Source organism: Entelurus aequoreus, linkage group LG15 (genome assembly GCF_033978785.1).
Source record: "Entelurus aequoreus isolate RoL-2023_Sb linkage group LG15, RoL_Eaeq_v1.1, whole genome shotgun sequence".
Taxonomy (NCBI): domain Eukaryota; kingdom Metazoa; phylum Chordata; class Actinopteri; order Syngnathiformes; family Syngnathidae; genus Entelurus; species Entelurus aequoreus.
In genome coordinates, this window is record NC_084745.1 from 44877245 (window position 1) to 44891578 (window position 14334).

The 14334-nt window shown below is 38.9% G+C and overlaps 1 protein-coding gene across 3 annotated transcripts in view; it reads left to right on the top strand.

Annotated features, from left to right (window-relative positions):
• The window catches only part of cacnb2a (calcium channel, voltage-dependent, beta 2a), a 190779-nt gene that overhangs the window by 40905 nt on the left and 135540 nt on the right, over positions 1 to 14334 (top strand). The window contains exon 1 of one of the 3 annotated variants that reach the window (XM_062021595.1): positions 5627 to 6065. The exons of the other annotated variants lie outside the window; for them this stretch is intronic. Coding sequence (XP_061877579.1) covers positions 6030 to 6065 — 36 coding nt within the window. The 5' untranslated portion in view covers positions 5627 to 6029. Of the gene's footprint in view, positions 1 to 5626; positions 6066 to 14334 lie in introns of those variants that run through there. 3 annotated transcript variants of the gene reach the window in all.

Sequence of the window (14334 nt, forward strand, 5' to 3'; positions counted from 1 at the left end):
CATTGTAAGCAGACTTTTGATTGCATTTATTTAGTATTTAGAATGCATAAGAAAAGAAACATATGTGTTCTTGTCTTACATAAGGAATGTGAATGATTGACAAGACACACATTTATAAAAAGTGCAGTAAGTAAACTTTTGGCTACTCTACCCAACTACAAATCATCCCAATCTAGATTTGACTGATCGTCCTCTATAGACAAAGTTTAAGGCAGTATCCTTAACCATACTGTATAACACTTTTTCTTCGGCAAGCTGCATTGTTGGGTCGCGAGCCCCCCTAGAGGGTCGTAAAAAAAAATTGTTTCTCAGCTTTGGTCTATATGGGCCGCAGCGGTACTCGGTTGTAAAACACTTTTTCACCACCTGTGGCAGTAATGACAATCTCAAACAAAGAAGAAGTCTGGAGCTAAAGTCATAGAAAAGTTGAAGTACCAGTTGACTTTATATGCTTATTTGTGTTTAATTGTATCCATTAAACCATATCCAATTGTATTTATAATCCGCAAAGTATGGGAAAATACCGTTTAACTCTAAACATGACAAAATGACACAAATTTAATCGGCCATTTTAAATTTTCCCCTTTAAATATCTTCGGCAATTTCCGTAGAGTCTACATCACCGCAGTAACACTTCTGCACTCTGATCATATCAGATCAGTCATACTGCAAATATGCAAAAATTGAAAAAAAAGATGTGGTGTTTATCATTCGCAATCCTTATATAAGACAAGAACACATAGCTTTTTTATGCATTTGAAATTGTAAACAAATAGCCAACAATTGAGTCAAGAAATAGAGAGGCCTCTATTGCACCCATAAAACCCTCAATAAAACATCCAGGAAGTGCCAACAATATTCAATTTACATGTCATGACTGAAAAATTAACCAAATATAAGTGATATTGTTATTATAAGCGCCAACGCAGACAGACTATTTTAGCGGCAAATTGATAGCAGTGAGCTAAATCTAGCTTACGCTGCTATTGTTGACACACTATAAGACGGCGGCTGCTTCTGCTTCGTCTCAAACTTGGTAAAAGTACATTTTAGATTATATTTCATGCATCTCTCCCCTGCTAGTAGACAAATGTGGCCATGGACCGACAGGTTGGTCGAATTTCACATCCCCTAAAATGGCAAATAAGGCATAGTTGCAGCAACTTTTTTTTTTACCCTTTGTGAGAATTGCGATTGAATCTTCATCCAAACTGAATTATGTGAGCGTCCCGTCGGTCGGCATCCCAGCGACAGTGGGAATATTACAGTAAGTGTTTGTTTTATTATGGTTTATTATGGTTAGTTTGTATGTTTAGTAGGGATGTCCAATAATGTTTTTTTTTCCGATATCCGATATTCCGATATTGTCCAACTCTTAATTACCGATACCGATATATACAGTCGTGGAATTAACACATTATTATGCCTAATTTGGACAACCAAGTATGGTGAAGATAAGGTCCTTTTTAAAAAAAATTATAAAATAAGATAAATAAATTAAAAACATTTTCTTGAATAAAAAAGAAAGTAAAACAATATAAAAACAGTTACATAGAAACTAGTAATTAATGAAAATGAGTAAAATTAACTGTTAAAGGTTAGTACTATTAGTGGGCCATCAGCACGCACAGTCATGTGTGCTTACGGACTGTATCCCTTGCAGACTGTATAGATATATATTGATATATAATGTAGGAACCAGAATATTAATAACAGAAAGAAACAACCCTTTTGTGCGAATGAGTGTGAATGAGTGTAAATGGGGGAGGGAGGTGTTTTGGTTTGGTGCACTAATTGTAAGTGTATCTTGTGTTTTTTATGTTGATTTAATAAAAATAAAAAAAATAAAAAACGATACCGATAATAAAAAAAACGATACCGATAATTTCCGATATTACATTTTAAAGCATTTATCGGCCGATATTATCGGACATCTCTAATGTTTAGCAATGCTGCTGATGCTATAGCGTTACAATAAAACTGCATCCTTTTAGCACTCTGCTTCTAAAACTTCCTGCTCATCCTCTTTGTGTTTGGCCTCAAAAATACAAGTTTCTGGGTCATTGTTTGTCCCAAAGTCATCGTTGTTGGCCCTCACAAAGTATGCTTTATTAGCATTGTTGTTGATGGGGAAGGGATCTCTGGTTCTTAACGCTACATCACAGAACACGTGACTGGCTTCCTCATTAACTCTCAAAATGGCTCGGGAATCTCTGAGATTTATACTGTTTTGATCATATATATCTATTCGCAAACTTTGTAAGTTATTGGGTGTCACACATCACATATATGATATGATCAATATAGAGGCAACTTGTTTTTTCCACTCTACTGGTACTGTAAGCTCAAAAATCACGACTAAAATGGTGAAGTTTTATGTTTATTTGCACTTAAATTATTATTATTAATTTAGATTTAAATCTATTCATTTTAGCATGATGTATGTACATTTATTTTTAATCAGTTTGAGTCCCTTTGCAATGTATTTTATTATTTATTTTGTAATTAGCCTGACCTAAGCCTTGATAATAATATTTGTGATTAACACATGGTGTCATATCATTTGACAAGGTTTATCCTGTTAAACTTTAAGTTAGATATAATAATTGAATACAATTCAAAATCAACAGTAAGATTAATAATTCGGTGTTAATATTTGATTGGGTCTCGGGCCCCTCTGTAGTGGAAAAGTTGGGCCCTTAGGTCAAAAAGGTTAAGAACCCCTCGTGTAAGAAATCAGATTTGACTATGAAAATCCTTCATCAAAGACAACCCTAATATAGACTAGGGTTGTACGGTATACCAGTATTAGTACAGTACCGCGATACTAATGAATCACGTTCAGTACTACACCAAATTTGTGGTATCATCCAAAACTAATGTAAAGTATCAAAGAACAGAAGAATAAGTGATTATTACATTTTAACATAAGTGTAGATAGAACATGTTAAAAGAGAAAGTAAGCAGATATTAACAGTAAATGAACAAGTAGATTAATAGTCAATTTTTACAGCTTGTCTTTTATAATTTTGACAAAATAATAGAATGGAAAATGACACAATATGTTACTGCATACGTCAGCAGCTAAAATAGGAGTCTTTGTTTGCTTACTTACTACTAAAAGACAAGTAGTCTAGTATGTTCACTATTGTATTTAAGGACAAACTTGCAATAATAAACATGTTTGATGTACCATAAGATTTTTTGTTAAAATAAAGCCTTTAATGCAATTTTTTGTGGTCACCTTAATTTGGAAAAGTACGGAAAAGTACCAAAAAGTATCTACCGTATTTTTCGGAGTATAAGTCGCACCGGAGTATAAATCGCACCTGCCAAAAATGCATAATAAAGAAGGAAAAAAACATATAAGTCGCACTGGAGTATAAGTCGTATTTTTTGGGGAAATTTATTTGATAAAACCCAACACCAAGAATAGACATTTGAAAGGCAATTTAAAATGAATAGTGAACAACAGGCTGAATAAGTGTACGTTATATGACGCATAAATAACCAACTGAGAACATGCCTGGTATGTTAAAGGGCTACTGAAATGATATTTTTTTTATTTAAACGGGGATAGCAGATCCATTCTATGTGTCATACTTGATCATTTCGCGATATTGCCATATTTTTGCTGAAAGGATTTAGTAGAGAACAAGATTAAGATTAAAGATTAAAGTACCAATGATTGTCACACACACACTAGATGTGGTGAAATTTGTCCTCTGCATTTGACACAACGATAAAGTTCGCAACTTTTGGTCGCTGATAAAAAAAAAAGCCTTGCCTATACCGAAAGTAGCGTGACGTCACAGGAGGAAGGATTCCTCACAATTCCCCGTTGTTTACAATGGAGCGAGAGAGATTCGGACCGAGAAAACGACGATTACCCCATTAATTTGAGCGAGGATGAAAGATTCGTGGATGAGGAACGTTAGAGTGAAGGACTAGAGAGGCAGTGCAGGGTGTATCTTTTTTCGCTCTGGCCGTAACTTAGGTACAAGGTCGCATTGGATTCCACACACTCTCCTTTTTCTATTGTGGATCACGGATTTGTATTTTAAACCACCTCGGATACTATATCCTCTTGAAAATGAGAGTCGAGAACGCGAAACGGACATTCACAGTGACTTTTATCCCCACGACAATACATCGGCGAAGCTCTTTAGCTCCTGAGCTAACGTGATAGCATCTGGCTCAAATGCAGATAGAAACAGACGAAATAAACCCCTGACTGGAAGGATAGACAGAAGATCAACAATACTATTAAACCATGGACATGTAACTACACGGTTAATAATTCTCAGCCTGGCAAAGCTTAACAATGCTGTTGCTAACAACGTTGAAGCTAACTTAGCAACTTAGCAACCGGACCTCACAGAGCTATGATAAAAACATTAGCGCTCCACCTACGCCAGCCAGCCCTCATCTGCTCATCAACACCCGTGCTCACCTGCATTCCAGCGATCGACGGCGCGACGAAGGACTTCCCCCGATCACAGATGCGGTTGGCGGCTAGCATCGGCTAGCGCGTCTGCTATCAAAGTAAGTCCTCTTTGTTGTGTTGCTACAGCCAGCCGCTAATACACCGATCCCACCTACAACTTTCTTCTTTGCAATCTCCATTGTTCGTTAAACAAATTGCAAAAGATTCACCAACACAGATGTCCAGAATACTGTGGAATTGTTCGATGAAAACAGAGCAGTTTGTATGGTGACACATTGGGTACGAATACTTCCGTTGCCGTCGTGACGTCACGCGCATACGTCATCATACATAGACGTTTCCAACCGGAAGTTTAGCGGGAAATTTAAAATGTCACTTTATAAGTTAACCCGGCCGTATTGGCATGTGTTGCAATGTTAAGATTTCATCATTGATATATAAACTATCAGACTGCGTGGTCGGTAGTAGTGGCTTTCAGTAGGCCTTTAATGTAACATATTATGGTAAGAGTCATTCAAATAACTATAACATATAGAACATGCTATACGTTTACCAAACAATCTGTCACTCCTAGTCGCTGAATCCCATGAAATCTTATACGTCTAGTCTCTTACGTGAATGAGCGAAATAATATTATTTGATATTTTACGGTAATGTGTTAATAATTTCACACATAAGTCGCACCCCTGGCCAACTATGGAAAAAACTGTGACTTATAGTCCGAAAAATACGGTAAATCATTTTTGTAACGGTACCAAAATATTGGTATGGGGACAACACTAGTATAGACTGTACACTACAAATAGGATTTATCTTCTGCTTTGTTCAATCAGTGTTATCTGAATCGTTAGCTTTGGTGTTTGCCTTTCAAACTTGAATTTTTTTCTTTTTGCATCCTCCAATTGCCTCCAATGCGTTGCAGTTCACAGTCTGTTCAGCCAGCTGTTGTCCTCGAGGTCTGATGCTGCGCTGCGGCTCAATCCCACTCCAGTCAGCCAATGGAATCATCAAGCGTGCCGCAGAACTTTGTCCATGAAAGGCGCTGATCGCCACCGGTGATGCAGAATCGGCGGCGTCTTGGCGGTAACGCTTGTCTCGGAGCGAACAGTTGGCATGACGACGTCCCCCTGAGACCGCGGAGGACGTTTGAAACACAAACTAAGTCGTCCACCAATGAAAGTGCCGTCGACCTGCCAGTTGGTGAAGAGCCCTCTCTACCACGGAGTGTTCATCCTTCTATAAGCTTACCCTCGGGAGCTGGGCCATGCAGAAGTGCATAGCGATTGGGCGCGTGCAGCGGCTCAGCGGGGCGGGGTTAAACCTGATGGATGTTTCATATTCATACTTAGCGCGAATGTGCAATCAGTCCATCGGGTCACTGCTGCTGTCAGAAGGCACTTTTTTTTTTGCTTTGTTTTTGGCTTCTTCCTCACTTCGGATCACCCGCCAGGCTCGGAAACTTTTTTAGTCGATTCAGGCTTCTGAGTGCAGATGACCTATGGCTGAGCACAACAGGCCGCCCTCCACCCTCGGGGTGTGCTGAAGAAGGGGGACTCCTCTCGCCAGGTCGGCTGGTGGTGCCATGATCAAACACTCCAAGAACAAGAATGTCTCGTGGGTAAGCGCAAGTCCTACAGATTATGTCCACCCTCGCAGCACTTTAGCAGCGGTTTTTGATGCTCCTGTGCCGTGCGTCCATTCCAAAGAGAGGCTTAGAGATTTGACGATTATATAACTACTACATGCCCACTTTGTCAAATCTGGTCACCAATCTGCCAACTCAGCACCGCGGGGCCAAGAAAGTTATGTCAGCAAGGTAACATTTTGCGTTCCGTACGTTGAGTGCATATCTGTGAGGAGCAGTACGTTCTGAAGGCGATAATCATTCATTGTCATGTTTGTTTTTGTTTGTTTGTTTGTTTGTTTGTTTGTTCGACATCCAATCTTTGCCAGTGGAGCAGGATCAGAGGAGATTAGTGGTAGTAGCTTTGCAGGGCTGGAATCAGCTACTTGGGGACAAGGCTGGGGGTGGATGTAGTTATGGTTTTCTGTACTGTTTTTGCCAGGAAAGGCTGGAGACTGTAGTTTTCCCTTGCGGGACCACCATTCGCCAATCACGACACGTTTGACATTGTAGTACCGTCGCCTTGTGTCCAGGGTGTTGTGCACGTGCACGCGTGCATAATTAGCGATGTGCTTTCCGTTCCTCCCAAGGCAACCTCTGCTCCAATTTTCCCTCAGTCCACCCATATGTCATGGTGCTGTCCTCACACTGAACTCTGCGAGGGTTTCACTAACACAGGGGTCGGCAACCCGCGGCTCGAGAGCCACATGCGGCTCTTTAGCGCTGCCCGAGTGGCTCCCTAGGGTGCTTTTTCAAAAATGTATGAAATTGAAAAAAGATGGTAGAAAAAATATATTTTTTGTTTTAATATGGTTTCTGTCGGAGGACAAACATGACACAAACCTTCCTAATTGTTAGAAATCCCACAGTTTATATCAGGGGTCCCCGAACTACGGCCCGCGGGCCAGATACGGCCCGCCAGCGTCCAGAATCCGGCCCGCGGGTAGTACCAAGTTAAAAAAAAAATTTAAAAAGTTATTTATTTATTTATTTTTTTTTTTTAATTATTATTTTTTTTATCTGTTCTTTTTCACCCATCCATCAATCCATTTTCTACTGCTTGTTACTGAGTCTCCTAGGCCAGGGGTCGGCAACCCAAAATGTTGAAAGAGCCATATTGGACCAAAAATACAAAAACAAATCTGTCTGGAGCCGCAAAAAATTAAAAGCCATATTACATGAGATATAAATGTAATTAAGGGGACTTAAAGGAAACTAAATGACCTCAAATATAGCTACAAATGAGGCATATGCAATATGTACATATAGCTAGCCTAAATAGCATGTTAGCATCGATTAGCTTGCAGTCACGCAGTGACCAAATATGTCTGATTAGCACTCCACACAAGTCAATAACATCAACCAAACTCACCTTTGTGCACTCATGCCCAACGTTAAAAGTGTGGTGGACAAAATGAGATAGAAAAAGTGGCATAAAACACGTCCTAGAAAGTCGGAGAAAGTTATACATGGACACAAACTATACGGCGAGTTCAAGGACCGCCAAAATGAGTAGGACAAAACGGTGCTCGCCAAATACTCGAATCAGTGAAGCATGTTTAATATAAACAGTGTGATTTATAACAATTAGGGAGGTTAATGTCATGTTTGTCCTCCCACAGAAAACATTCTGAAACAAAAAAATTGATTTTTTTCCCCTCATCTTTTTCCATTCTTCATACATTTTTGAAAAATCTCCAGAGAGCCACTAGGGCGGCGCTAAAGAGCCGCATGCGGCTCTAGAGCCGCGGGTTGCCGACCCCCGTCCTAGGCAGATACGGCACGCCAGCGTCCAAAATCTGGCCCGCGAGTAGTCCTGGCTAAAAAGTAAATAAAAATTGTATTTATTTATTTTTTAATTATAATTTTTTTTACTCTGTCCTTTTTCGCCCATCCATCAATCCATTTTCTACCGTTTGTTACTGGGTCTCCTAGGCAGATAAGGCACACCAGCATCCAAAATCCGGCCCGCGGGTAATACCAAGTAAAAAAATATATATATATACACTACCGTTCAAAAGTTTGGGGTCACCCAAACAATTTTGTGGAATAGCCTTCATTTCTAAGAACAAGAATAGACTGTCGAGTTTCAGATGAAAGTTCTCTTTTTCTGGCCATTTTGAGCGTTTAATTGACCCCACAAATGTGATGCTCCAGAAACTCAATCTGCTCAAAGGAAGGTCAGTTTTGTAGCTTCTGTAACGAGCTAAACTGTTTTCAGATGTGTGAACATGATTGCACAAGGGTTTTCTAATCATCAATTAGCCTTCTGAGCCAATGAGCAAACACATTGTACCATTAGAACACTGGAGTGATAGTTGCTGGAAATGGGCCTCTATACACCTATGTAGTATTGCACCAAAAACCAGACATTTGCAGCTAGAATAGTCATTTACCACATTAGCAATGTATAGAGTGTATTTCTTTAAAGTCAGGCATGTGATTTTTCCGTGTAAAGTCGGAATTCCGTCTTTTTTAATCTCGGGGGAAAAAAAAAAATTATCTCCCGTTTTTCCGTTTTTTTTCCGACCCTAAATCAAGATTCGAGACGTAGTTTATATTACGCCGTAGTTGATTGGTCGATATGTTCCTTGTGACCAATCAGGACATCTGTTATGAATGACGACGTTAATAACGTCATCATTCATAATGGTTACTACGGCCATTTTCCATATGTAAACAATGTCGGTTCTCGAGAGAAAGGACGCTTTACGAGTAAAATAAATTGATAAACATGTCAAAAATAAGTTTCGATGGGACTGGATGGAAAGGGAAATCACTGATACTGTTGGGAAGAAGAAAGTTACGACTTTATTCGGTGATGTTATTCGGAAAATCGATCGTCCCGGAAAGGTTTTGTGCACGTGGTGTCATGATAATATTGACTATGGATCACGAGGTTTCAAGGCTTTGGAAGTACATGCAAAACGCCAAAAACATATGAAACAACTTGAAGCAAAGAAAACAAACTTTTCACTAGCTGGTACTTTTGGATGTCAACCGAAAGTGAGCAAACCTTACGGACTTCATCTTTTGTTTACATCGACAACTGCCGTAGACATCGAGAGGAAAGATCCACCCACTTCAGTTGCAGACAGGGTTGTTAATAATGAGGTGAGCTAAAAAATATTTGCTTGCGAAATACGCAAGTTTGTTTTAAATATTAACCAATTATTGCTTAGCGAAATATAAATGGGTTTTTCTAAAAATAAAAAGCAACGTGAAAATATATTATGAAATTACAGAAATTCAAAGAGTCGCATTATTGAATCCAGTTAACAATTTATTTGAAATAAATTTGCATATAATACTATTTTGTAATATTAAGTTCTTATGTAGTCTGTTGAAACTATTGTCAGTGGTGTAACAATCTTGGAGGTCAATATTTTCACACTTGTTTCATGCAATATGTCAGTGTCCTCACATTATTATTATTTCCTATTTTCAAATATGAATAAACAATACTAAACATGTTTAATTCTTTTCATAAATGTATATCCTATTTTGGCAAAAAGAATGAAATGTTTACATTACATTACATTACATGAACTGAAGTAATGTGGTAATACTGTAAATAAACTGTAGATAATAACACTGATCAATGTGACACCTGTGGATGTGAAATGAACACAAGATGTAAATATTAGTGACTAAATACTGTTGGGACTGAACCATATACAGTGATTCATTAGGATAATTGGATTATGTATGTTCTACTAATGATTTTTTCATGTCTTTAAACTCTAAAATATTTTCTTCAAACGGTGCTGTCTTTGTTAATTTTAGCATGTTAAATTGGTGAAAAACCAGGAGCTTCGGGGGGCGTTGCCCCCCTTGTCCCCCCACCTGGACCTGGCTGGGGGCCTTCGTCCCCCAGACCACCGGAAGTTTTTTCAGTCTTTTTCATTGTGTTCAAATCACATGCCTGTTAAAGTTAAGACTAGTTTAAAGTTATCTTCATTGAAAATTACAGTGCTTTTCCTTAAAAAATAAGGACATTTCAATGTGACCCCAAACTTTTGAACGGTAGTGTATATATATTTTTTATTTTTATTTTTTATTTTTTTTAATCTTTCCTTTTTCGCCCATCCATCAATTAATTTTCTACTGCTTGTTACTGGGTCTCCTAGGCAGATAAGTCACGCAAGCATCCAAAATCCGGCCCACGGGTAATACCAAGTAAAAAAAAATATATATATATATATATATATATATATATATATATATATATATATATATATACAGTATTTTTATTTTTTTATTATTATTGTTTTTAATCTGTCCTTTTTCGGCCATCCATCAATCCATTTTCTACCGCTTGTTGTTTGGGTCTCCTTGCCGCTCAAGCAAATCATATTGTCTAAAAATGCATTTTCCCAGCGGTAACGGGACGTCATCACGCTTGCGCCACAAAGGCGGCAAGTGCGCGATCTTTCAGTCAATTAGTGCACGAGGGGAAAAAATGGCGAATTTAACCCAATACGGCCCCCAGGTCAAAAAGCTTGGGGACCCCTGGTTTATATTAAACATGCTTCACTGATGAGAGTATTTGGCGAGCGCCGTTTTGTCCTACTACCGTATTTTCCGGACTATAAGGCGCACTTAAATCTTTTTTTTTTTTCCTCAAAACTCGACAGTGCGCCTTATAACCCCGTGCCCCTAATGTAAGTAATAAGTTTGGTTGAGCTCACTCACCTCAAAGCTATTTTATTTGGTACATGGTGTAATGATAAGTGTGACCAGTAGATGGCAGTCAAACATAAGAGATACGTGTAGACTACACAATGATGGCAATATGACTCAAGTAAACAACACCAACATTTTAAATGTTCCCTTGAAAATATATAACATTACACACGGCTCTTTTAAAAAATCTGTCAAAATGTTTTAGTACGACTTTGGTAAGCTATGAAGCCGCACCGCTTGATGGATTGTACTGTGCTTTAACATACGAGTATTATTATGGTGTGTATATAAGGTAAAACATATTATCTGGCGTTTTGTTTCGCAATATTATGCGGAAGCAACTTTTCTTACCTTCTGGTACCTGCTGATCTGTATTTGAGATCTGCATAAATCCTGAAAAAATTGCGCATGTCCGCGCCGACGCCGTAAATCAGAATCAGAAATACTTTATTAATCCCTGAGGGGAAATTAAAATTTTCAGCACAATCCCATTCAAGATCAGACAAACATTACAGGGAGACCGAACAGGATCGCTGACGGGTCTGCCAACTTCCGGCGCCCCTTACATAAAGGTGAGATACAGGTAAACAATGGGGGGGTGAGAAAAAAAAAATCGGTCTAAGCCTGGGCCGCTGGAGAGGGGGTCCAGTCCAGACTGATGATAATAATAAATAAGCTTCTTTTTTTTCTCTATCTTCTTGTTATGGGACATTCATCCTCCGCTGTTGCCATTTGTAATATAAAGTAGTGTAAAGTTCTTACTTATATCTGTCAGTAAACTCACCATTAAAGCGCTTTAACATACCTGCGTAGTGACTTTACATTATTCACCCATGGAACTTTACTTATTAGAGTTCCGGTCGGACCGTTTTTCACGGGACACAATTCTGGTGTGGTTGTTTCCGTATGAGGAGATGCTGCTCCGTTATTGATTGAAGTAAATTCTGAATGTAATTTAAACAGTTAGCTCCATCTTTTGACACTTCTTCCACTCCCGTCCTTGCACGCTACACCGCTACAACAAAGATGACGGGGAGAAGACGCTGCCGAAGGTGAGCCACGTAAATAAGACCGCCCACAAAACGGCGCATCCTGAAGCGACTGTCAGAAAGCGGCTTGTAGATGTTCTGTAAAACATCATCTATGCAACATTTTGACCAAAGAACCACCATTACATGTTATGTAGACCACAAGAAAGTGTTTTACACTCAGAAAAAAAATCATAATAATATGACTCTTTTAATGCGCCCTATAATCCGGTGCGCTTAATATATGAAAAAAGATCAAAAATAGACAGTGCGCCTTATAATCCGGTGCACCCTATGGTCCGGAAAATACGGTAATTTTGGCGGTCATTGAACTCACCGTAGTTTGTTTACATGTACAACTTTCTCCAATGCTGCCACAGAAAGACGTGTTTTATGCCACTCCTTCTTTGTCTCATTTTGTCCACCAAACTTTTTATGCTGTGCGTGAACGCACAAAGGTGAGCTTTGTTGATGTTATTGACTGCTAATCAGGCATATTTGGTCACTGTATGACTGCAAGCTAATCGATGCTAACATGCTATTTAGGCTAGCTGTATGTACATATTACATCATTATGCCTTGTTTGTAGGTATATTTGAGCTCATTTAATTTATTTTACTTATGTCCTCTGTGTATTTAATTTATATTTACATGTGTACATAATATTGGCTGCATTTCTGATTCTTGTTTGTGTGCCTTTATAGACCACAGCAAACGTTACCCAGCTTGCAAAGATTGTAATAAATCCATTAGAATAAGACATCCTGCCATTTCCTTTAACTTGGACACACACATCTTTAACTCTGGCCATTCTATACCAGTAATTCCCAGAAGTTATCTCACCCTTTGCCAAGCCTCCGTTTTACTGATGTTATCCAATGTTGTAAAAATGTGTATATTATCGCATTTCAACATTTCTGTCAATGAAGATTTGTGTCAGCCTGCGACACATAGTCATTTTGATAGTGGGCTATTATTGCTAATATAGACACTTACATCATCTGTGACCTTCATTATAACACTTAAATCCATCCATCCATTTTCTACCGCTTGTCCCTTACGGTGTCGCAGGGGGTGCTGGAGCCTATCCCAGCTGCACAAGGGCGGAAGGCGGGGTACACCCTGGACAAGTCGCCACCTCATCGCAGGGCCAACACAGATAGACAGACAACATTCACACTCACATTCACACACAAGGGCCAATTTAGTTTAAAAAGGCTTGTAATTTTTTGCGGGTCCACAAAGATTTTTTTATTTTTTTTATTTTTGGTCCAATATGGCTCTTTCAACATTACTTAGAATTTAATGGGAGCAACACATTGCAAAAAAGTTGGCACAGTGGCGTTTTTACCACTGTGTTACATGGCCTTTCCTTTTTTTTTTTTTTTTTTGTCCTGTCCAGCTTCTCAGGCAAATCATATAGTTGATGTAGATGCCCATATAGGCTGTTCAGTTTACTTTACAAAAGAGAAGTGTAGGATACTTCTCTTGTTGCCTTATTTGTATTTGACTTTATTAAATGTATTTATATTATCATTTGGTGCAGCCGGGCCGGAGCAGGAGGGGATAGAAAGAGAAAAAAAAGAAGAAAAGGGGGGATGAGACAGAGAGACAAAAACAACAACAGCAAACACAACAACAACAATAGAGCAACATCAGCAAATACGACATGTACAAATATGATGGTAAAAGTAATAGCAAATAAGCAGTTAGCGAAAATAAAAAATAATACAGAAATGACAATGAGCATTATTACTGACAATGAGCATTATTACAAAAAAGTTGGCACAGGGGCATTTTTACCACTGTGTTACATGGCCTTTCCTTTTAACAACACTCAGTAAACGTTTGGGAACTGAGGAGACACATTTTTGAAGCTTCTCAGGTGGAATTCTTTCCCATTCTTGCTTGATGTACAGCTTAAGTTGTTCAACAGTCCGGGGGTCTCCGTTGTGCTATTTTAGGCTTCATAATGCGCCACATATTTTCAATGGGAGACAGGTCTGGACTACAGGCAGGCCAGTCTAGTACCCGCACTCTTTTACTATGAAGCCACGCTGTTGTAACACGTGGCTTGGCATTGTCTTGCTGAAATAAGCAGGGGCGTCCATGAAAAAGACGTTGCTTGAATGGCAAAATATGTTGCTCCAAAACCTGTATGTACCTTTCAGCATTAATGATGCCTTTACAGACGTGTAACTTACCCATGTCTTGGGCACTAATGCACCCCCATACCATCACAGATGCTGGCTTTTGAACTTTGCGCCTATAACAATCCGGATGGTTATTTTCTTCTTTGTTCCGGAGGACACAACGTCCACAGTTTTTCCAAAAACAATTTGAAATGTGGACTCGTCAGACCACAGAACACTTTTCCACTTTGCATCAGTCCATCTTAGATGGACGAAGCCGGCAGGGTTTCTGGGTGTTGTTGATAAATGGCTTTCGCTTTGCATAGTAGATTTTTAACTTGCACTTACAGATGTAGCGACAAACTATAGTTACTGACAGTGGTTTTCTGAAGTGTTCCTGAGCCCATGTGGTGATAT